This window comes from Hypanus sabinus, chromosome 12 (genome assembly GCF_030144855.1).
Source record: "Hypanus sabinus isolate sHypSab1 chromosome 12, sHypSab1.hap1, whole genome shotgun sequence".
Lineage (NCBI taxonomy): Eukaryota > Metazoa > Chordata > Chondrichthyes > Myliobatiformes > Dasyatidae > Hypanus > Hypanus sabinus.
Genome location: NC_082717.1, coordinates 84,764,272 through 84,787,834, shown reverse-complemented (window position 1 = coordinate 84,787,834; position 23,563 = coordinate 84,764,272). Strand labels below are relative to the sequence as shown.

General features: G+C 42.7%; 1 protein-coding gene across 1 annotated transcript; it reads left to right on the top strand.

The window, feature by feature from the left end:
* The first annotated feature begins 32 nt into the window (after nucleotides 1–32).
* On the top strand, nucleotides 33–23,284 carry armt1 (acidic residue methyltransferase 1). Its single transcript, XM_059986337.1, has 5 exons — nucleotides 33–164; nucleotides 9,719–9,824; nucleotides 13,075–13,316; nucleotides 14,381–14,546; nucleotides 22,178–23,284. The coding sequence occupies exons 1-5, from the start codon at nucleotides 46–48 to the stop codon at nucleotides 22,952–22,954; spliced, it is 1,410 nt and encodes a 469-aa protein (XP_059842320.1). The 5' UTR covers nucleotides 33–45; the 3' UTR covers nucleotides 22,955–23,284.
* The last annotated feature ends 279 nt before the right edge of the window (nucleotides 23,285–23,563 follow it).

Below are 23,563 nucleotides of genomic sequence, written 5' to 3'. Positions count from 1 at the left end.
CCGCTCCCTGGCTTCGCCCACCCCCTCCAGCTCGTGGAGACCAAGATGGCCGAGCACCGAAAGGCGAGGAGAGCGGCCTCAGTGGGAAAAGAGGAGGAGGAGGAAGAAGAAGAGGACGAGGTTCGGTCGGAGATACCGGACTCACTTTCGGGAAAGTACACTGGGTGTGTAGTAAAGGGCATGCTTGTAGGCTTTCCGCTTGACTGGGGCCGCTTTACAGTGAGCATGCGCACTGTTGAAACAGCCTGCAAAGGGTAGTGCACCAGAAGGTTGTATTCAATACGAATGGTAAAGGCGTTACCAATTTCGCCGCTGGGGTGTTGTCTTCCTAGACTAAATAAAAGCATACTGCCGCAATTTACTTTGTACAACATTTTACGTTGTATTGTAATACTACACAGGAACACATGGCCCAGCATGTCCACGCTGACCATCAAGAACCATAGAACATTACAGCACAGAAACAGGCCTTTTGGCCCTTCTTGGCTGTGCCGAACCATTTTTCTGCTTAGTCCCTCTGACCTGCATCTGGACCATATCCCTCCAAACCCCTCTCATCCATATACCTTCACCACCATCTGGCAGCTCATTCCACACTCTCTGCGTGAAGAAGCCCCCCCCCCCCATGTTCCCTTTAACCTTTTTCCCCTTAACCCATGACCTCTGTTTTTTTTCCCCCCTGGCCTCTGTGGAAAAAGCCTGCTTGCATTCACTCTGTTTATACCCATCATAATTTTATACACCTCTATCAAATCACCCCTCATTCTCCTACGCTCCAGAGAATAAAGTCCTAACCTATTCAACCTTTCTGTAACTCAGTTTCTCAAGTCTCAGCAACATCCTTGTAAACCTTCTCTGCACTCTTGCAACCTTATTAATATCCTTCTTGTAATTAGTGACCAAAACTGCACACAATACTCCAAATTTGGTGTTAGCAATGTCTTATACAACCTCACCATTACATTGCGACTCTTATACTCAATACTTTGATTTATAAAGGTCAATGTACCAAAAGCTTTCTTTACAACCCTATCTACTTGTGACACCATTTTTAGGGAATTATGTATCTGTACTCCCAGATCCCTCTGTTCTTACACTGACTTACACAAAGTTCAAAGTAAAATTTATTATCAGAATGTGCTACCCTGAGATTCTTTTTCTGCAGGCATACAACGAATCTATGGAATAATAACCAAACAGGATCAATGGACAACAAACTGTGAAAATGCAGGTATAAATAAATAGCAATAAATAACGAGCATGAAACAAGACATTCCTTAAATGAGTCTAGTTATCCCCTTTAGTTCAAGTGCCTGATGGTGAGGGGTAGTAACTGTTCTTGAACCTGATGGTGAGAGTCCTGAGGCACTTGTACCTTCTACCTGATGGCAGCATCGAGATCAGAACATTGCCTATGTGGTGATGGATGCTGGTTTCCTACAGCAAAGTTTCATATAGATGTGCTTAGTGGTTGGGAGTACAATGATGTACTGGGGCGAAGCCAATACCTTTTTTAGGATTTTCTGCTCAAAGGCATTGATGTTTCCATACCAGGCCATAATGCAGCCAACCAGCACACTTTTATTGAAGTTTGCCAAGGTTTTTGATGACACGCTGAATCTCCACAGGCTCCTGAGGAAGTAGAGGCATTGTTGTGCTTTCTTTGCAATAATATTTATATGATGGGTCCAGGACAGGTCTTCTGAGATAGTGACACCCAGGAATTTAAAGTTACTGACCCTTTCCACCTTTGATCATCTGATAATTGGACCTTTGGTTACCCTTTCCTGAAGTCTACAATCATTGTCTTACTGACATAAGTGAGTAGTAGTTGTTATTACACCACTCCAACCAAATTTTCAATCTTCCTTCTGTACATCACCACCTTAATACAGCCCACATCTGTGGTGTTATTAGCAAACTTGAATATAGTGTTGGAGTTGTACTTAGCCACAGAGTCATAGGTGTAAAGTGAGCAGAGCAGGAGGCTAAGTACACAACCCTGCAGTGCTCCTGTGCTGATGGAGATTGTGGAGGAGATGTTTTTGTCAGTCCAAACTGATGAGTCTACAAGTGAGGAAATTCAGGATCCAATTGCACAAGGTGGATGTTGGGGCCCAGGTCTTGGAGTTTGCTGATTAGTTTTAAGGGGATGATGGTGTTAAATGCTGAGCTGCAATTGAAGAAGAACATCCTGATGTATGCCAATCCTATTTACCTCCACTTGCTCCGTAGACATCCATACTGATTCAATGATTTACTCAAATGGTTTGAGAAACTTGGTATCCGCTGCTGTCTCTGATGTGCATTACAGATTCTAACCACTCTCTGGTTAAATAGAAAATATTCTTCTGATCCCCTTTAAATCTCCTAACCCCTTTTCATATGTTGTTTTCCATTATCTGTTGTATTTCCTATTAAGCTATGCTTTCTAATGTTAAGCACTCTGATATGGGAGGAAGAGCTTTTCACCTTATCAGTGGTCTTCAGAAGAGAATGTCCTCTCTATCCTCTCCAGTGCAATAATGTCCTTCTTGTAGCATAGCACAAAACTGCACCAATACTCTAGTTATAGTCAAAGTTCAGAAAAGTCGTAGCTTAACTCCCTGCTTTATATTGTGTGCTTTGGCTAAAGAAGGGTGAGTATCCCATATGTAGTTTCTTCACCACCTTTCCTACCTGTGCTGTCACCTTCAGGGATCCTTGGATTAGTGCACCAGCATCATTGTGCTCATCAATATTCCCTGAGGCCCCTAGTGTCGTTATTGGTGACAATTTGCCTCCTAGTTATAGACCCCCCCCCCCATCCTGAGAAATGTTCAATTCACTACCTGTCTTAACTATGCCCCTCATAATTTTATAAACCTCTGGTCACCCTCAGTCAGTGGAAGTAAATCAGGCCCATCCAATCACTCCTTTTGACCCAGTCCTCCATTCCAGGTGAACCTTTTATGCACACTCTCTCTTCCTGTTACATCCTTCTTGTTGTTTGATGACTAGAAATGTATGTAATTTTCTTTCTTTTCCAATCTTTTTATTAAATTTTTCTAGGACAAATACATAGTTACATTGTTGGCAATTAACACATGTGAGTAGAAACTACAGGTAACACCAATATAATTGACCTCCCAAACTCTTAATTTAGACAAGATACAAGGAAATAAAAAGATGGAAAAAAAAACCCAAATTGAAAAAGCAAAAACAAAGTAAACTAAACTAAACAGAACTAAAATTAAACTAAACAAAGCTGGGCTATTCTATTGGATAAAATCATTAATGTTGTCAACTCCGCTCGTCTACTCAAATTAATAAATAATATAAAGGAATTGGAAAAGGTGAAATTACATTCTATGAAAGTATTGGATGAATGGCCTCCAAGTTTCTTCAAATTTAACCGAGGGATCAAAGGTACCACTTCTAATTTTTTCTAAGTTTAAACAGGGCATGGTTTGGGAAAACCATTGAGATGTAGTTGGAGGATTCATCTCTTTCCAATTCAATAAATAGATCTTCTGGCCATTAAAGTAGCAAATGCAATCATCCGCCAAGCTGAAGAGGGCAGAACAATCATTGGTAAACAAAAAATTGCAGTGATAGTGTGAGGTTGTAAATCAATGTGCAAACCTAGAGAATGTATCAAAAATATCTTTCCAATATTTTTCCAAAAGAGGGCAAGACCAAAATATATGAGTTAAAGGGCTACCTCAGAATGACATCTATCGCAGATCGGATTTATATGAGAGTAAAAAACGAGCTAATTTATCTTTAGACACATATGACCCCTAAGCACCACTTTAAGTTGAATCAACATATGTTTAGCACAAATAGAAGAAAAGTTAACTAACTGAAAAATTTTCTTCCATTTCTCTATAGGTAAAGAAGGTTGAAGTTCCTTCTCCCATTCATTTTTAATTTTATCGGATATATCTGACTGTATTTTCATAATCTTTGGTCACCTTTATTCTTTATTCCTAAATCCTTTTTTGATACTATTGACTCTAAAATTTCATCTTATATATGGCAGAATAAAAATCCTAGATTAAGTAAAAAATACTTGCAGAATTCCAAAAACAATGGTGGCCTGGCACTGCTGAATTTAAGATTTTATTATCAGGCAATTAATATTCAATATTTAATATTTTGGACAGTCTGTGGATATTAATGTCAGTCCACAATGAGTTAACCTTGAATGTAATTCTGCACAAGGATTTTCATTGGTTTCCATCTTAGGGACTTTGCTTCCCTTTGTTCTTTCTAAATTGAATAAACAAATGGTTAATCCAATAATTAAACATACATTATGAATATGGTTTCAGTTTTGTAAACTTTTTGGCTTGAATAAATTTATTTTATTAAGTCCTATTATATCTAATTTTTTCTTTCAACCCTCTGTCATGGATCAAGCCTTTTTGGTATGGAAAATGAAGGGTATAATATGTTTTCGTGATTTATTTTTGGATAACTGTTTCATGTCTTTTGAACAGTTGTCTAATAAATATAGTTTGCCCAGATCCCATTTTTTTAGATATTTACAGATCAGAGGTTTTTTGAATACAATGTTACCTACTTTTCCTATTTCATATCCAGCCGATATCACGGAAAAAAGTTTAGGCTTAAACCTTTATCAAAAGGGTTTAATAGCAATCACTTATGGTATGCAATACTCTTAAGTGAGGTCTAACCAGTGTTTTCTACAGCTGCAAATTATGTCCTCTTGTACTCAGTGGCTTGGTCTACAAGGCAAGCATACCAAATCTGTACACCTGTGTTGGCACTTTCAGTGAGCTATGGACTTGCACCCCAGGGTCTTCCTGTACATTAAGTGTACACATTCCTTAACCTTTATTCTGTGCTTTACAAATTGCATTACCTCACCCTTACCTGGATTAAGTTCTATGTGCCACTGCTCTATGTCCTGCTGCATCCTTCTTTGCTCTCCATAGTACCATTAATTTTCATTTCTTATGAAGAGTTACTAATCAAACCATCTACATTCTCATCTGAGTCCTATATATAATAACTAACAAAGGTCTCATCATCAGTCCCTGTGGGATACCATTTGGAAAATTCCAATTGGAAAAATACTGTTCTGCCTTTAGAGCCACTGCTCATTTTGAGGAGTCCAGAAGAGCAACTCCTCATGAGAAGAGGAGATATAGGAATGATCCTACTACCCAAACGCCAGCATCCCAGCTGTTCCCGTGATTCTACTGCTCCAGAGTGTGAAGATCCGGAATTGGCTTCTACAGTCACTAACGATCTTGCTGTCACTCCTGATGACTCTTCTTCCCTCCTGATCTTCACAAGCAAAGAGCCAGCCATCATCATCGTCGTCATCATCATCATCATTTTGTACAAACATCACTTCCTGTTTGTAAGCTTTTTTTTACATCATTTCCTACACAGGTTAATTTGGATTTTGGCTTGGAGCATCTCCATCCACTTCTTACTTGTCCTTGAAACAGCAATATCTGTGAGTCTTAAGCTTTCCTAATGTTGGTGAACATATAGTAGATGTATTTTGAAGGAAGTATTGTGTTTATTGTTTATCGCTATTAAGTTGTGTCACGAGTTCACTCTAGTCCACGGTATAGCTATAAAATATTGCATGTATACATTACCTTGTTTAATGCTGATTGTGACAATAATCGATAATATTAGTACTTTCAGGAGTGTGATGATTCTGTATTCAATCTTAATATGTGTTTGTGTTTTATGTAACTTTCTGCAGTTTCACAGTATTTTCTCATTGAAAACCCTGAAGAAAGCTTCCAGTTAGAGTGATTTTTAAGAAAGTGATTAGTTTTGTACACAGTGCAAGGGCGTTAGAGTGAAACAATAACTCATCTTCAAAGGCATGGTCTGTGAACTGGAGACGTGTCTGAATACATTACGCTACAATGTCAGCTTCCAACCCCAGGCACGTCGATCGCCAAGCCCTGGAAGTCAGAATGTGGAGCATCGATCGCATCTTTGTGATGCTGAAGCAAAACCACGATTAGCATAGCTGCAGCACAAGCCCATGCTAGAGTTGAAAAAGCAAGATTGTGAGCAGCGTATGCTAAGTGCGAAGCTCTAATGCTAATGGAAAAAGCTCATACAGACATGGAGGAAGCTCATATAAATGTGAAGAAAGCATACACAGACATGTAGAAAGTTCGAGTATAAGCTACATTGTGTACGCTCAAGGAGGAGTATGAAGCTGCGGCTGCTGTAACAGACAAAGGTGTATGAAGCAGCAGCTGACTGAGACGGTGGTCTTCACTCTAGGAAAGCGACTGAAGAACCAACCATTCATGCCCTCTTATATGACATAGTTGCTCAACAGAGAGTGAAATCACAGCAGCAAAGATCGGAACCAGCTTCCTGTCAGGTGTCACACCAATTTTTTTCCCCAGTCCTCCTCTGGAACTTGCATCCTCTGGTTCAGGGTCAAACCCAAAGAAAGATCAATCCTCAGTTAAGGTAGAAAGTGAGAAGTGCCCAAGATCACCCAACTTGGAAACACATGGGCATTCACCAATTAAGAGCAGATGAGCTGAACCTTTCAACAGAAGCTACTGCAGAACCAACTACACAGCCCTCACTTGCTGCAACATGCTGTGGTGATAAATCACCATTGGGCAATAGTTGGAGTGAGGTGCTGAGACTGGCCAGAGAAACCCTGATGCAGAGTCAGCCCAGCTGTGGACAAGACAGTTATCCAAATAGTGGTGGAGAATCTGGGGAGGATAGTAAGGAGAACTGGAGAAGCAGTAGCAATATGTTGCAGAATACAGATTGAGACACGGTGTAGGATTAGACCCAGATGCAGCTGTAAGTTCAGGGCCAGCACCTTGGACTACTGGTTCCAGTACACCCACAGCACAGGATAATGTATCTACTTCCTTATATGCTTTAAAGACATATTCTGGAGCATTAGAAATTGCCAGAAGCAGAGCCAGTCGATTTGTCATGGAGTCAAATGGAGGGGAGGTCTCATTGAATGTGATCATATTCCCAACAACGGATGAAATCCCAATTCCTGAAGCTGCACATAGTCATTCACATCTTAAGCTCACATTTCCCCCACTTGACTCCTCTGCTGAAGTTCTCCTTTTGCTTGGCAGAGACACCCTAAGGCAATGGTCAGTATGACACACCTTATGCTAATGACTGGACGCTGTTGGGTCATAGTGGGTAAAGTCTGCCATGATGGTGCATATCAGCCCACGGTCAGCACATTTCAGCCCTGGAAAATAGGTGCCAAAGTAACTTCAGACCCCATGATAATAGTATCTATATGAAAGAGAAGATTGTATAAGTAGCCAAAGGCAGCTTTTACAATGGTTGGCACATTTGTAAGCATCCGCTCAACACAGAGCAACTGAATCAGGGAATGGTCAGAATCTTCCTTCTTGTGCAAAGCAGGAAGCTCTCCCAATCCAAAGTTACCTTAGTGAACTCTGTCCCTTTCTTGACTCTAAGGGACCACAGTGAGTTGGAGGACATGTTAAGAGGGCACAATTCACTTCAGAGGCACCTCAGCCAGTTGTCATTCTGGATGAGCACCATGTTACCTTCTACTCATTAGACATTACCACAAACAAGTATGTCATCAACAATGACATTTTTGAAGTGAGAATGGTTAAATACTGTGCAGTAAGACTGTTTTCAATACCAGTCTCTGAGACTCATTTTGCCAGAGATGTAACGAATAATCTCTCCTTTGGCTCCTCCTACTTCCTTCAATCAAAAGGTGTAGACATGAGTATTTGCATGGGTTTCGGCTATGCCTGCCTGTTTGTCAGCTATGTGGAACCGTCTATGTTCCAAGCCTACACTGGTGACTATTCCGCACTTTTCCTTCGCGACATCAATGAATGCATTGGTGCTGCTTCCTGCACCCATGCTGAACTTGTTGACTTAATCCACTTTTCCTCCAACTTCCACCCTACCGTCAAATATGCCTGGTCCATTTCTGACACCTCCCTCCCTTTTCTCAATTTCATTGTCTCTATCTCTGGAGACAACTTATCCACTGATGTCTATTATAAACCCATGGACTCCCATGGCTACCTGAACTACACCTCTTCCACCCTGTTACTTGTAATAATGCCATCCCCTTCTCTCAATTCTTCCATCTCTGCCTCATCTGCTCTCAGGATGAGGCTTATCATTCAAGAATGAGAGAGATATCCTCTTTCAAAGAATGGGGCTTCCCTTCCTCCACCATCAACGCTGCCATCAACCACATCTCTTCAATTTCATGTACGTCTGCTCTAACCCCATCCTCCTGCCACCCTACCAGGGATAGAGTTCCTCTTGCCCTCACTTATCACCCCACCAGCCTCCGCATCCAGCACGTAATTCTCCGAAATTTCCGCCATCCCCTACAGGATCCTACCACCGAGCACATCTTTCCCTCTCTCTCTCAACCCCAATTTTCTGCTTTTCACAAGGATTGTTCCCTACGTGACTTCCTTGTCCATTGTCCTTCCCCACTGATCTCCCTCCTGGCTCTTATCCTTGCAAGCAGAACAAGTCGTACACCTGCCCATACAGTTCCTCCCTCACTGCCATTCAGGGCCCTAAACAGTCCTTCCAAGTGTGGCGTCCCCACCTGAGAATCTGTTGGGGTCATATACTGTGTCCAGTGCTCCCAGTGTGGCCTCTTGTATATTGGTGAGATCCGACCTAGATTAGGAGACCTCTTCACCGAGCACCTCTGCCAGAAAAAGTGGGATTTCCCAGTGGCCACTCATTTTAATTCCACTTCCCATTCCCATGCTGTGTTTTGCATCATTTCCTATGTGGGTTACTTTGGGTTTTGACTTGGAGCAACCACAGTAGAAAACATCCATCTCCATCCACTCTTTATTTGCCCTTGAAACCACAATATCTGTGAGTCTTAAGCTTTCTTAATGTCGGTAAACATTTAGCAGATGTGCTTTGAAGGAAGTATTGTGTTTATCGTTCATTGTTATTAAGTTATCATTGTGCCACGAGTTCACCCTAGTCCACAGCATAGCTATAGAATATTTCATATGTGTATTACCTTGTTTAATGCTGATTGTAAGAATAATCCATAATATTAGTATATTCAGGTGTGCAATGATTCTACATTGAATTTATACATGTTTTACTTAAACTTCAGTTTCACAAATTTTCTTTTTAAAATCCCTGAAGAAAGCTTCCAGTTTAGGCAATTTTTGAGAAGGTGTTCAAAGCTCCCTGCCTAGCTTTGTACACAGTGCACTGTGAAGGCAGTGAAATACCGATCCACCACAACACTCTGCCTCCTATCACCAGGCCAATTTTGGATATAGTCTGCCATGATGCATCAGATTCCTTGTGACTTAACCTTGTAGACTAGTCACCATGTGACACCTTGTTTAAAGCCTTAGTGAAGTTCATATCAGCCATGTTCACTGTGCTGTCTTCATCAGTTCTTTTTTCTTTCTTTTGGGTTAATGATATATGATCTTCCAGTAGGTGTTACAATGATACAGTATATTAATGGATTCCACATCTACTATTTACCATCAGTTGGCTATCTCATCATTGCAAAGTGCCATCTGATTTGCTGGTAAAGATATATTTCAGTTTCTGGAATGATTTGCCAGGCATGTTAAGCCTCCTGAATGCCTTCTCTGCAAATCGTATCCTTGTACTTAGTGTCGGCTATACTGTATTTAAAAAAAAAAGTCATGCTAACATGTGTTACTTTTCTTTTCAGGTCTTTTGCATACTTAACAATTAAAGATAGGTTGCCAAAGATACTGACTAAGGCCCTTGATACAGTGCATCGGCATACAGATGTATTTTTTGCACAACATGGACAGGTGAGCTGAAAATGGCAAATGTAGAGTTTGAAAAACATTTTCGTTACTTTAGATGTAATTTTGAAAAGAGTGCAGCAGAAATTTGCCTGAATAATAGTATAGGTGAGGTACTATAGTCATGTGGAAAGATTAGAGAAGATGCAATTATTATCCTTATAGAAGAGCGAGGAGGAGAAAAGAGAGGAAGACTCCCGAGAAGTCTACAGGGAGACTTAATTATGAAGCTTTTATTTGCTTTATATAAAGGGATGAGTTGCTTCTGATTAAAGGTGAATCAGTAACTGGAGGAAAAAGATTTTAAATTATTTGCATGAAATCTAGAATGGAGATTAGGACTTTTTTAGCAACAATTTGTTGTGTTCTGCCAAGTAATGTTTGAAAAAATGAAAGTAGGAAATTTGATTGCAATTTTCAAAAAGTAATTTGAAATTTATTTGGAGAAATTTTATAGTGGAAATATTTAAGTAACTCTTAGACAGTTGGTGCTGACTCAGAGGACAGAATGGTTTTCTCTTTTGATCCTATGGATAACCTAGTTTGCATTGCCTTTTAGATGAATGTGCTGAATTTAGCATATTTATGTGATTTTATAAAGAGGTTACATAACGCTGCAGCACATCACAGTCCACGTTGGTGTTTATATGCTGCATGTGAAACTTTCTAATCACAAATAAGAGAAAATCTGCAGATGCTAGAAATCCACGCAACACACACAAAATGCTGGAGGAAATCAGCAGGCCAGGCAGCATCTGTGGACAAGAGTACAGTTGACATTCCAGAGGGTCTCGACCCATAACGTTGACTATACTCTTTTCCATAGATATTGCCTGGCCTGCTAATTTCCTCCAGCATTTTGTGTGTGTTGTGAAACTTTCTAATTGCCTTTTCCATCTAAGTATAATGCTTTCTATTACCTTCTCAATAAAGTAAGGAAAAACAAAAGCCTGCAGCATCCTTTAACTTAACTGACCATTTTGAATATCTCACAGGAGTATTTTCAAGCAGAACTTAATCAGGCTTTCACAGGACCATCAAAAAGTAAGTTATAATCAAGGTGGAAGGAGATACAAGAATAGAAATTAAAACTTGGCAGGAGAAGTAGATTTAAGAAGCTTCTTAAAAGACAAAAAGCAAGAGGTGTTTAGGATCTTGCCAATTGATGTTATGAGCACCAAGTAATATGGAGTGCAGAGATCGGGCAAACAGATTGTAATGTGAGGATTATTTATCCATTTTCCTTTAAAATGTCCATGATTATTGTTACTAATTCATTAATCATTGATAATCTCTGCTGAAAGTTACTATGGCATATGAGAGAATTTTTTGAAAATTATTGCCAATTTGGGCATGCACTATCCAAAGGGTTTGCTAGAGTGCAATATTTGAAAACAGCTAGTGTGCAAGTACAGCAAATAATAAGGAAAGTTTATAGACTGTCATTGCAAGTGATTTTGAGTGAAATCAAGGATGTTTTGAGTTGGTGAAACCAACATCAGAGGTTATGAATAGTTTTGGTCTCCATACTCACGGAAGGTTATAGTTATATTAAAGGTAATGTAGAGAAGTTTCAGTAGGTTGACTCATGGGATGTTAATGGGAGCCTAGGAGAAATTGAGCAGGTTGAATCTACACTTATTTTAATAAAATTATCTCTTGAACTACACTCACAGAAAGTTTAAGAGTTAGTTTTAGTGAAACCGATGGGGATTAACAAGGTTGATGCCCATAGCCTGTCTCCTTATGAGCGTGTGTAGAACTAAGAAGCATTCTTCCAGGATAAGGGAATCAGCCATCTGAGGCAAATGAGCCTTTTTATTTCTCTCAGTGTCATAGAATCATAGTCATATAGCACAGAAATGGGCCCTTTGGCCCAACTGGTCCGTGCTGACCAAGATTCCCAACTAAACTAATCTCATTTGCTTGTGGTTGGCCCATTTCCCTCTAAATCTTTCCTGTGCATGTACCCATCTAAGTATAGTTAATATACCTGGCTGAACCATCTCCTCGAGCAGTTCATGGCATATGTATGGACTGCCCTCTAGGTGAAAATGTTGCTCGTTAGGTCACTTTTAAATTCACTGCTTCTCATCCTAGCCCCATATCTTGATTCCCCAATCCTGAGAAAACAGCTGTGCATATTATGCTGCCGATACATCTCATGATTTCATATGCTTCTTTAAAATCATCCCTCGTGAATGCACCTCAGCTTCATTCCACTTCTTGTGGCAACTTCAGCTTCATGTATGCACAAAGGTAACTGGTCAAGTATGGACCAGTTGGGCCAAAGGGCCCATTTCTGTGCTATATGACTATGATTCTATGACACTGAGAGAAATAAAAAGGCTCATTTGCCTCAGATGGCTGATTCCCTTATCCTGGAAGAATGCTTCTTAGTTCTACACACGCTGCTATTTCATTTCTAAAGTGGAGTTTAAGCAGTTGCATTTGGAGAAACTTCCTGGATTGGCATTTGCCTAGGTCTCTGTGCAAGTTTTCACAACTTGCATTCTGAGCACTGAATCCAATTTGTCACATTGGACCCCAGAAATGTATAGAGAAATGTCAGAACTAAAAAAACCCTCTCTCTATGGTAGTTACAGACTGCTCAAAAAAATTGCCTTGGAGATGGAAACATGATAAAGCGGTGAAGCAATAATCTTCAATGCTAGTGCCTGCCCAAAACATTTCCTTTAATTTCAAAATCAGAAGCATTTTCATAAATAATACTGTATTATTATTGAAAATTAACATCATTAACATTCATTTCCAAACAATATAAATCTAGTTTACCACTTTCGATGGTAAACTTGAAGTTGCAACATTTTGCAGAGTTGCATAACAGAAGGGACTGCAGTTATTGAGTAATACTAAGTACTGCTTGTGCATATATTGTATTTGAACATTGAAAATTGATAACATCAGAAGATGCTGTTGAAACATCACTGTCGCTGTTTAGTTTTGCCTCTTTGCCAATCTGCTACTTTATTTTTTGTGCTTAATAAATACAGGTCATAGGTTGCACTAATGTACCACTTTAGTTTGGTAATTATAGAAATAGCCACTGCGATTATGTCATTAGCCATGTGATTAATAGCAGCAAACATCAACTGAACTAAAGGGAAAATTGTGCACAGAAGGACTTCAGAAATTATTACTTGCTACTCTAGCTGTAGAAAATTGCTTGCATATACAAAGAATAATCTGTGAATGTTTTAACTGGAGCATCTAACGCTATGATGTCTTTTCTCAGGAAGGAGTTGAGGCGGAAAAAAGAGCCATTGGTCTCCTGTCGAAGTTACGAAATGAGCTGCAAACTGACAAGCCAGCATTACCTCTTACAGATGAATTACCGGATGTTCCCCAGTGGAATAAATATTTAGAACAACAACAGGCTCGACTGGGCACTGAGGAAAACACCAGTTGGTTTAAAGCCTCCTGGTTGTATATGGAGTGTTACATGTACCGTAGGATCCATGAAGCACTGCAGCTCAAGTGGGTGAAGTTATTTTAATAAAAATAAAATCTAAAAAAGTTAATTTGGCAATAACTTTGAATAAAATTGTGTCTAGAATATAGACATTAGAAGAATGAACTTACAGAGTTGTTGAGTCGTACTGCACAGAAAAAGGCTCTTTGTCCATACTGATGTATTCTGTACCCCCATTTATCCATGTTAGGACCATATTCTTCTCCACTTTGCCTATTTAAGTGACTGTTTAAATGTCATAATTGTATACAATTCCAATTCCTCTGCTGGCAGCTCCTCAGATCCCCCTTTAAAACTCCTCCCTCCCACTTCAAACCTATGCACTCTTATTTTTGATATCCATACTTTGGGATGTATGTGTATATTTTTACAATTTTATTGGCTTTTTTACTGTTTTTAACATTGTGTTTGTGTGTGTCTTTATTCTGGCTGTACATAATTACCAATTATTGATTTGTGCATTCTACAATATTTCTTAAGTTTCAAAGGTGTCCTCTGGCCTTGTCATGTCCTTGTTCTTGTTGTGTGGCAGTGGTAAATTTTTATAAAATCCTTTATAATTCCTTATTTAAAATTATTTTTGGAATGTAATGAGGATGTGAGAGATACTTTGTGAGCAATGCCACAGCAAATCTTCCCCTATAAATACACTGTATGCTAAAATTCCTTTTTTGTGGTCTTTTATTTCTGATATCTCTTTCAGTTTTATAGCCACCTGAGAACTCTGCTTTTCTTGTACCTTTTACATTCTCTACTCACCTCACTATATCACTAAATTCTACATCTTGCATTTGCTAGGCTATAAGTTTTGAAAATGCTCTTTAAATCTATACCAGTCACCTTACCTTAAGATTCACTGTACAATCTTTTCTCTTATGTTTAAACACCTGTTCTATATCTTGTCCTTGTGCTAAATATTTTTTCTAATATTTTATGAACTGTCTTGGATTTTATTTGTTAAAGCTGCATGTAAGTGAAAGCACTTTTTTACATTTGTCTATAAATACTAAGCAATTTTTAGACATTGGAAGTCAGTGAACTTATTAATTTTTCTCATTTTACATTGCAGTCCTCCCATATGTGATTTTGATGTATTTAATGAAGCAAAGACACAAGGTTTCCTGGAGTCACAGGAAGCTATTACAGCACTTTCTGCCCACCTACAAGAAATAAATACGAATGTAAAAAGTTTTAAGCAGACCCAGATCAAAGCTGAGCTACTGCGTATCCTACAGGTAACCTTAAAATCAGTTATTTCCTTAATAATACTTTTGTTACATCATTAAAGTTTTGCATGGCTGTGAAAAAATATCAGCTTGTAGCGGTGTGCTACACACAGCACTGAAATAACGATGCAGAGTCGGTAAACTGCAGTTAAAAAAGATTTTATTCAAACTTTGCGGCCTCACTTTAAAGCCTCCCTGATCCTGCCCTCCCTGGGCGCAGATGCTGTAGGGGGCACGTATTCACAGTCCCACGCGGGCTTTTCCCTTTGTTGGTGAAGCAGACTTGTCGCCCTTTTGGGACTGGCCTTTATGCCGGCACGCTGGCTATTTGTGAGCCGGTTCGAGTGCGCTAGGAAGTGGGTCGCCACATAACCCCCCCCCCCCCCCCCCCCCCCAGAACCGACGATACACCCCCCAATGTCCACAGTCTGGGCCGGACCCTGTTTGGGAGGTTGACCTCTGCGCCGCGGTGCCAGAAACTCGACCAGTTGTGCCGCGTCCACATGGGCCAGTTTGAGTCGGTTCACCGTGAAAACCTCCTCTCTCCCCCCAACGTCCAGCACGAACGTGGACCTGTTGTTCCTGATCACTGTAAACGGCCCCTCGTAGGGCCGCTGTAGTGGTGGCCGATGCCCGCCCCTTCGTACAAACACAAACTTACAGTTCTGCAGGTCTTTGGGTACGCAGGTCGGGTTCTGCCCATGCTGCGAAGTGGGTATGGGGGTCAGGTCACCGAGCCTCTCGCGTACTCTGCCCAGGACTGCTGCGGGTTCTTCCTCGTGCCCCCTTGGGGCTGGTATGAACTCCCCGGGGACGACCAGGGGTGCGCCGTCAACTCAGCTGACGAGGTGTGCAGATCGTCTTTGGGTGCCATGCGGATGCCAAGTAGGACCCAGGGAAGCTCGTCCGCCCAGTTGGCTCCTCGCAGGCGGGCCATGAGGGCCGACTTCAGGTGACGGTGGAAACGCTCCACCAGGCCGTTCGACTGTGGGTGGAAGGCAGTTGTGTCGTGCAGATGTGTCCCCAAAAAGCTGGCCATAGCTGACCACAGGCTGGAGGTGAACTGGGCGCCTCTGTTGGAGATAATGTGGGCCAGTACACCAAAGCGAGATACCCAGGTGGCGATCAATGCCCAGGCGCAAGATTCGGAGGTGGTGTCGGTGAGCGGGATTGCCTCTGGCCATCTGGTGAACTGGTCCACGATTGTGAGGAGGTGCCGCTCACCGCGCGACACTGGCAGGGGGCCCACGATATCCACATGAATGTGGTCGAAACATCGGTGGGTGGGGTGGAACTGCTGCGGCAGAGCTTTGGTGTGCCGCTGCACCTTGGCCGTCTGGCAGTGCATGCACATTTTGGCCCATTCACTGACTTGCTTGCGGAGTCCGTGCCAAACGAACCTGCTGGAGACCATCCGGACAGTTGTCCTGATGGAGGGGTGCGCTAAGTTATGGATGGAGTTGAAAATGCGTCGCCGCCAGGCTGCCAGGACGACGGGACGGGGTTGGTCGGTGGTGACGTCACAGAGCAGGGTACTCTCACCTGGGCCTACGGGGAGGTCCTGGAGCTGCAAACCGGAGACTGCAGTTCTGTAACTAGGGATCTCCTCGTCTGCCTGCTGCACCTCTGCCAGCGCCTCAAAGTCTACCCCTTGGGAAAGGGCATGAATGTTAGGGTGAGAGAGCGCGTCCGCCACGACATTGTCCTTACCCGAGTATTCAGATATTCGTGTATTCAGAGATGTAGGACAGGTGGCGCTGCTGGCGGGACGACCAGGGATCAGACACCTTTGTGAATGTAAAGGTAAGCGGCTTGTGGTCCGTGAACACGGTGAAGGGCCTACCTTCTAAGAAGTACCTGAAATGCCGGATTGCCAGGTACAGTGCCAACAGTTCCCGGTCGAAAGCACTGTATTTGAGCTCGGGTGGTCGCAGGTGTTTGCTGAAAAACGCTAGGGGTTGCCAGTGACCCTCGATGTGTTGCTCCAGTACCCCACCGACTGCCGTGTTAGATGCGTCCACTGTGAGGGCGGTAGGGACGTCCATTCTGGGGTGCACTAGCATCGCGGCATTTGCCAAGGCTTCTTTCGTTTTAATGAAAGCAGCGGCGGACTCCTCGTCCCAGTTAATGTCCTTGCCCGGACCCGACATCAGGGCGAACAGGGGGCACATGATTCGGGCAGCTGAAGGGAGGAAGCGGTGGTAGAAATTTACCATACCCATGAATTCCTGAAGACCTTTGATTGTGGTGGGTCGGGGAAAATGGCGGACTGCGTCTACCTTAGCGGGCAGAGGGGTTGCCCCGTTTGTAGTGATCCTGTGGCCCAGGAAGTCGATGGAGTCGAGCCCGAACTGGCATTTGGCCGGGTTGATTGTCAGGCCGTATTCACTCAGTCGAACATAGAGTTGACGGAGGTGGGACAGATGCTCCTGACGTCTGCTGCTGGCTATGAGGATGTCGTCCAAATAGATGAAAGCGAAGTCCAGGTCGCGTCCCACCGCGTCCATTAACCGCTGAAATGTCTGTGTGGCATCCTTCAAGCCGAACGGCATGCGGAGGAACCCGAAAAGGCTGAACGGGGTAATGAATGCCGTTTTGGGGACGTCGTCCGGATGCATCGGGATTTGATGGTATCCTCGGACGAGGATCTCCTTGGAGAAGATCCGTGCGCCGTGCAGGTTTGCTGCAAAGTCCTGAATGTGCGGCACAGGGTAGCGGTCCAGTGTTGTAGCTTCATTCAGCCTGCGGTAGTCGCTGCATGGTCTCCAGCCCCCTGTCGCTTTGGGCACCATGTGCAGGGGGGAGGCCCATGGGCTGTTGGACCGCTGTATGATCCCCAATTCCTCCATCCTCTTGAACTCCTCCTTCGCCAGTCGGAGCTTGTCCGGGGTAAGCCTTCGTGCACGGGCGTGGAGGGGTGGTCCCTGGGTCGGGATGTGGTGCTGTATGCCGTGTCTGGGCATGGCTGTTGTGAACTGTGGTGCCAGAACCATTGGGAAATCCGCCAGGACTCTGGTGAAGTCGTTGTCGGACAGCGTTATGGAGTTAAGTTGTGGGGCTGGCAACTGGGCTTCACCCAGGGAGAATGTCTGAAAGGTCTCGGCATGGACCAGTCTCTGCCTCGGCAGGTCAACCAGTAGGCTGTGAGACCACAAAAAATCCGCACCCAGAAGCGGTTGGGCTACTGCGGCCAGTGTGAAGTCCCACGTGAACCGGCTGGAGCTGAACTGTAGCTGCACCGTATGGGTGCTGTAGGTCCTTACTGTGCTGCCGTTCACAGCCCTCAGAGTGGGACCCAGTGCCCTGTTGCAGGTGTCGTAACTCGTCGGAGGTAAGACGCTGATCTTGGCACCAGTGTTGACCAAAAAGCGGTGTACCAACCGCTTGTCCCACACATACAGGAGGCTATCCCGATGGCCAGCCGCCGGAGCCATCAGTGGCGGCTGGCCCTGGCGTTTCCCGGGAACTTGCAGGGCGGGTGACAGTGGCGGGCTTCTGCGTCCCACCGCTGGTGGTAGAAGCACCATTGTTCATTGGTCTCCTCACCCCTGCCTCTGGGGTTAGTGGGCTCTGTGGCTGGGCCTGGTCTGGTTTGCTGCTGGGAGCGTGGCTTGGTGATCTGTGCGACGGAACGCCCCACTCTCCTTCTTGGCATTCCACAGCAAGTCCGCCTGGGCTGCCACCTTCCGGGGGTCACTGAAATCCGCGTCGGACAGCAGGAGGCGTATGTCCTCGGGCATCTGCTCCAGGAATGCCTGCTTAAACATGAGGCAGGGCTTATGTCCTCCGGCCAGAGACATCTCATTCATTAAAACCGATGGAGGTCTCTCCCAAGCCATCCAGGTGCAGTAAACGGGCAGCCAGCTTGCGCCGTGAGAGTCCGAAAGTCCTTATGAGCAGGGCTTTGAATTCCATGTATTTGCCATCCGCTGGGGGAGACTGTATGAACTCCTCAACCTGGGCCGCTGTGTCCTGGTCGAGGGAGAACACCACGTAGTAGTAACGTGTGTCCTCCGAGGCTATCTGCCGAACGTGGAATTGGGCTTCTGCTTGCTGGAACCATAGGTGAGGTCACAGCATCCAGAAGCTTGGCAGTTTCAACGAAACTGCATGAACAGATGCGGCGTCGGTCATCTTCGGCCCAAATATCGTTTGGGCTGTCGGGGTCACCAATTGTAGCGGTGTGTTACACGCAGCGCTGAAATAACGACACGGAGTCGGTAAACTGCAGTTAAAAAAGATTTTATTCAAACTTCACAGCCTCGCTTTAAAGCCTCCCTGATCCTGCCCTCCCCGGGCACGGATGCTGTAGGGGGCACGTATTCACAGTCCTGTCCCGCGTGTGGATGCAGTAGGGGGCACGTATTCACAGTCCTGCACGGGCTTTTCCCTTTGTTGGTGAAGCAAACTTGGCGCCCTTTTGGGACTGGCCTTTATGCCGGCGCGCTGGCTATTTGTGAGCCGGTTCGAGTGCGCTAGGAAGTGGGTCACCACAAGCTTATAATTAATTATACTTGACCTAGATGTTTTTCCTTGGGATTGTTGCTCAGTATCAGTGCAGATAGGGAAAGTAATAAAAATATTAAAGTATTTCCTTACTGTTGTTCTGTAAACAATGGATGATTTTAATATGAAATAACCCCAGTCTCCATAAATAAGAATACACTGACACCAAGGTCGAAGAACTTGGGCAGAGAAGATTTCAGAAGTAGAGCTCATGAGTTATTGTGCTCTCAGTAATAGCAATCAAAACATATTACACCAAAACTCTAATGCAGATTGCATTTAAAAATCCACTTTGTATTTTATAACAGCATTGTTTCTAGTTACCCTAACCTGGGAGTGGCCTTATTGTGACATTTGAGGATGCTAAGGACTGACATATGGGAATGAGGTGTGGAATTGAAATGGATGCACACTGGGAAATCCCATCTTTTGTGGTGAAGAGAGCAAAAGTATCTGATGAAGTAGACTCCCGATCTTTGTCAGATTTTACTGATATAGAGGAGGGTGCGCTGGATACAGTAGACGACACTGATAGTCTCGCAGGTGAAGTGTCGCCTCACCTGGAAGGATTGTTTGGGGTCCTGAATGTGGTGAGGGAGGAGGTTTAGGGGGCAGGTGTAGTACTTGTCCTGCTTGCAGGGATAAATGCCAGGAGGGAGATTAGTTGGAGGGACAAGTGGACAAGGAGTCATATAGAGAATGACCTCTGGAGAAAGTGGGGGGGAGAGAGAATGATGAGTTTAGTATTCCTGTTGAAGATGGCTTAAGTTATGAAAAATTATGTGCTGCATACGGAGGCTTGTGGGGTGGTAGGAAAGTATCACACCTCCCCCTACACCACCCTCACCAAAATTCAGGGTCCTAAACAGTCCTTTGAGCCAAAGCAATTCCTGACATGTGAATCCATTGGTGTTATTTATTGCATATGATGCTCCCAGTGCAGCGTCCTTTACATTGGAAAGGCCCCATGCACATTGGAGGATTACTCTGAGCATTGAGCACCTTTGCACTGGCAACAACATCCATGATCCTTGGTGGCCAGCTGTTTTAATTCCACATCCTATTTGCACAGCAAGATGTCAATCCACAGCCTCTACTCCCATGTTTAAGCCAGGCTTAGATGAGAAGAGCAACACCTCAGCCTGACATCGACATAGATTTCTCTAACTTCTGGTAGCCATTCCCCTCTGTTCCCCTCCAGCCTTTTGTTTTCCCTTATCCCTATGGCCCAGTTACCACTTGTCTTTCCCCTATCACACCTCACAACTTGCCCATTACCCTCACTTTTCTCCTTCTGGTTCCCTATCTCTTCCCTTTATTCCATGGTCTACTGTCCTCTCCAAGCAGTTTCCTTCTTCAGCCTTTTGCCTCTTACAGCTGTAGCCTCTTAGCTTCCCTCCTCTCTCCATTCCCCCCCCCCCCCCCCATATCACTCTCCTGCCTTCCCTTATGTTCTGGAGTCACCTGTCACTGTCAGCTTTTGCTCATCTCCTTCCCCCACTCTTTCATTCGGGCTTCTGCCCTCTTCCTTTCCAGTCTGGATGAAGGGTCTCAGCTCGAAATGTTGATTGTTCATCTTCATCCATAGATGCTGCCTGATTATTCCTGTAGTATTTTATGTGTATAGCTCCCTTATCCTCAGGTCCCCAACCAAACTTACAGAATTGAAATCTATTTTGTCATATACAGACTCTTTTTTCCATGTGTCATTTCCCAATACCAGATTACAGCTCCCAAATTCTTGTAATTTAGAACAAGAACATAAAATGCTAGAAATACTTAGAATAGGATTTGATGTCCATGAGTGTAGATTCTGTTAGTTCTACTTTGCACTCTGCCTGAAACCCATATATCCTTCCTAAGGTGCAGAGGCAAGAACTGCTCCTCATATACTGTCGTAACATTGTTTTCAGAATACAAAAGCCAGCATTATTTTAGTTGATTTTTTTTTGTACCACTTCATTACTTAACTAATTTTCGTTTGGCTATCCTTTAGACTTTTTGGACAATCACTTTCAAAGTTTACACCTTTTAGAAAATGTTCTTTTATAAATCCAAAGTAGATTATCATACATTTGCTTAATCAATTTAGGTCTTTTGTAAGTCATTGTACAAAATCATCTATCTTTGTGCCATTAGCAGATTCGGATAAGTAGATTTTAATTGAATCGATTGCTTTTAAAAACCTTAGTTGTGAACACTGTCCTGGAAATGCAGCTCTAGTCACATCCGACAACTTAGATATCTGTCCATTATCTCTACTCAGCCAGTTTCTTCACTGAGTTGATAATTTACCATCACATTTCTGTTCATTAATTAATTCTTTAAAAATTAAGTCAGCTTCAGTAATCAAGTCATTTACAGTCCATACTGGTTTTCTTTGATCAGTTGATAATTTAAAAAGTATTCAGGCTATCTGTTATTATAGAGTTGTGTGATTTACTGTCATTAGTTTGAGAGTCACTGCTGTAAATCTTCTTGGTTTCTCTCAGACCTGTGTTAAATCATAGTGTTAAATACACAGTCTAGAGAATCTTTGAGAAAGAATTTTGAATATTCTCACCTCAAAGTTATCATCTGCTTCCTTAAAAGCTTTTAAGCACAATCTATTAAACTGAAGAACTTCTGATTTAGTTGAATTTCAGAAGTCATTGCAGCAGCTTTTGACCTATGGAATGCTTGCCTGCTGTGTCACTTGAGACTTTTATCATTAGGGGGAGGAAAATGTTTCAGCAAATACTCTTTTAAAACATCCAAAATCCATGTCAAATGTTTCTTAAAGATTGAGCTGGCGAAATGTCCTTTTGAAGTCCCTATGATTCACAAGTTAATTGTTCATAGATTTAGGAGATTTAGATTATATAGATTGTTCATAGATTTAGATTAACCATTCAAAATTTGTTATTTCTAACTACTAACTGGTTTTTAAAATTCAGGAGTAATGAAAAAATCTCTTGCCAGTGTTTTTTTTTCGGCCAAGTTGTACCATACTTGCAATCAGAGATTATCATAAAAAGACTGTTTAGAAGCAAGCATTTCTCAGTGTGAAAAATAAAGTGTTTAGTGTCATTCTGTTTTCTGTGTCAGTTTCCTGTGATGTGAAAAGATAATCATTTGTGTTTTTTTAAATCCAGATTGCGTTGTGGGGTAACAGATGTGATCTTTCTGTTTCTGCTGGTATGGCCAACTCTCAGAAACTCAATCCATTAACTGCTCTTGAATCTTTGAAACCTTTTATTTTGATAGATGACTTTGAATTTGTTTGGAGCTGCCTCATTTGTAGTAAGCAAAAGAAAAATTCAGAAACAGCTCACACCCGAGTAGATATTGTCCTTGACAACTCTGGATTTGAGCTGGTGGCTGACTTGGTTCTGGCAGATTTTCTCATCACCTCTCAGCTTGCTGATGAAGTTCACTTTCATGGAAAGGCCATGCCTTGGTTTGTTTCTGATACGACTAAGAAAGATTTTGATTGGACATTGAAGCAGATGAAGACATCCAGCCACCCAGAGGTGTCCAAGTGTGCTGTTGCATGGGAAGAGTACATGACAAAAGGTGTTTGGATTTATCAAGACCACCCATTCTGGACCTTCCCCCATGAGTTTTGTGACATGTCCCTGGTTGCAAATGATCTGTATGTGGAACTGCAGAAGTCAAATTTAATATTTTTTAAGGGAGACTTGAATTATAGGAAGCTAACGGGAGACAGGAAGTGGAGCTATACAGTTTCTTTTGAAACTGCACTTCGTGGTTTTCATCCAGCACCCCTTTGTAGCTTGCGCACTCTAAAAGCTGATATTCAGGTTGGCTTAAAGCCAGGCCTAGGCGAGCAGCTGGCAGGCTCTGATCCTAACTGGATGACCAGTGGTCACTATGCCATTATTCAGTTCAGCAACCAATTCAGGAAATAATGGTGTTACACAGTCTATGAGTCCAATTGGCTGGATTGTCCTCGGTAACAATTAATGTGCTGTTTATTGTTTACAGTATACTTACTGATCTTAAGCATGTTTGATTTGAGCTTCCTGTAACTTAATGTCTTAAAGGGAAATAATCTTGGGAATATTTCTTGTAGAATGTACCAAAAATGAATGTGCAGAAATGCATTTTAAATCTTTATGTACATGTGAAATGTTGCACTGACATTGATACAAAAAGATGAAAAATACATCACAAATGTTGATTATCGATTGCTTAAATGACAAAGTACATATTCATGATTAAAGTGGGTACTAGAGTCATCATGACAATGCTTTCAATTCATTTGTTTTATCAGATGTTATAGTCAAGTCAAGTTGCTTTTTATTGTCATTTCGACCAAAAACTGCTGGTACAGTACACAGTAAAAATGAAACAATGTTCCTCCAGGACCATGCTGCTACATGAAACAACACAAAACTACACTAGACTATGTGAGACAACTCAAGGCTATACTAGACTATGTAAAACAACACAAAAACTACGCTAGACTACAGACCTACACAGGACTACATAAAGTGCACAAAACATTGCAGGGCAGT